Source organism: Gadus morhua, chromosome 19 (assembly GCF_902167405.1).
Source record: "Gadus morhua chromosome 19, gadMor3.0, whole genome shotgun sequence".
NCBI lineage: Eukaryota > Metazoa > Chordata > Actinopteri > Gadiformes > Gadidae > Gadus > Gadus morhua.
In genome coordinates this window covers 4,551,907-4,553,500 of record NC_044066.1, presented here as the reverse complement: position 1 = coordinate 4,553,500, position 1,594 = coordinate 4,551,907, and the positions used below count along the sequence as shown (strand labels likewise).

At 40.2% G+C, this 1,594-nt stretch overlaps 1 protein-coding gene across 1 annotated transcript in view; it reads left to right on the top strand.

Annotated features, from left to right (window-relative positions):
* cntfr (ciliary neurotrophic factor receptor) overlaps positions 1-1,594 on the top strand; it is a gene marked incomplete at its 5' end in the record, with an annotated part of 27,042 nt that extends 25,448 nt beyond the window's left edge. The window contains 1 exon segment of the mRNA XM_030341999.1: positions 76-1,594. Within this exon segment, the coding sequence (XP_030197859.1) occupies position 76 (1 nt within the window).

Below are 1,594 nucleotides of genomic sequence, written 5' to 3'. Positions count from 1 at the left end.
TTTTTCAAATGTCCTATATTTTTTGCTTCTCTTTCATTCTCCTTGTTTTTGTTCCTCCTCCTCGCATGACAACAGATGGAGACGCTGAGATACTGGAGGAGGAGGAGGAGGAGGAGGAGCGATTGAGGGAGAGGCTGAGGAAGAGGAGAAGTATGAGAGGAGATGAGGGGGAAACAAGGAGAAGAGGAGGTCACATGGAGGAGAGAGGAGGAGGAACAGAGAGCCGAAGGATGAGCAGAGAGGAGACTGTTGTTTCTATGTTGCGTGCGTGAAGGATAAAGTGTAGTCATTCTTACTCATCGCTCCTCAACACCGAGACGTAGACGCCAGGCTGGGAGGACTTGGGTTCACAAAATAAAGGAGCCGAGACAGCGCCGCTCCACTGCTGCCACCTGGAGGCCAAAGCCTGCAGGACGTCTGGGGGACGGACCCGTCTCCTCACCTGCCCCTACACACATCGCTAGTCTTCATTTAGCACTCTTTTTTTAAACATTGCAGCACTATATATATATACACATATACACATATATATGTATATATATATCAAGTGTTTGTGTATCCGTGTACACATATATATATGTTTATATATTTGTGTATATATATATATATGTATGTGTATGCGTGTATACGTGTGTGTATGTGTGTTTGTGTGTATATATAAATGTATTCGAGGCTAGACGAAGCGTGACTGTAGCGGCCCCCTTCATGCCAAAGACTCCTGTTCCCACACACACTCACACACACACACAGACATACACACACACACAAAAACACAGAAGCAAACACACACACACACACTACCAAACTCACATAAACACATAATCACAAACACACTTACACACTACCACACTCACATAAACACATAATCACACACACACACACACACACACTTGCACACTCACATAAACACATAATCACACACAGACACACAACCACACTCAGACACACACACAAACACACACACGCACACATTAACCCTCAGCTAGTCTACATGGACTGGATCTATCTGAAGGGTAATAGGTTCTGGTCGCGGTTGGTTTAGATCGTTGCCATGGATACGGCTCAGTGGATGTGAGGTAGAGCTCCATCGGGTCAGCAGGACCATATTGGTTTTACATTGTAAAATTCACGTTAACTGACGTCAAGCAACGGCACCTTCAACAACAAAACTTTTCTCTGCAGTACATCAGCTGACATCACTGGTTAATATAACCAGTTGATATCATGATATCACCCGTTAATGTAACCAGTTGATATCCTGACATCACCAGTTGATTTCATGAAGGTATTGGAATAACGGTGTGCATAATTGTATTTTGTTCATTTCAAGGAATATAAAAAATACATAGATGCTCTTAGTTTATTTTTATTTCATAATGGCTTAATTATCATCGATCCTATTTTGTAAACTATGATATGTAACTTTAACATGGAACAAAAAGTGTATTATTTAATAATAATAATAATGATAATAATTATTATTATAATAATAATAATGATGATGTATTAGCAGTAGAATATCATACCGGGCTTTTTTATAGATGTATATACAATGAAAGGTTTCAAGTATTAAACATGACCATTTCACAACAAA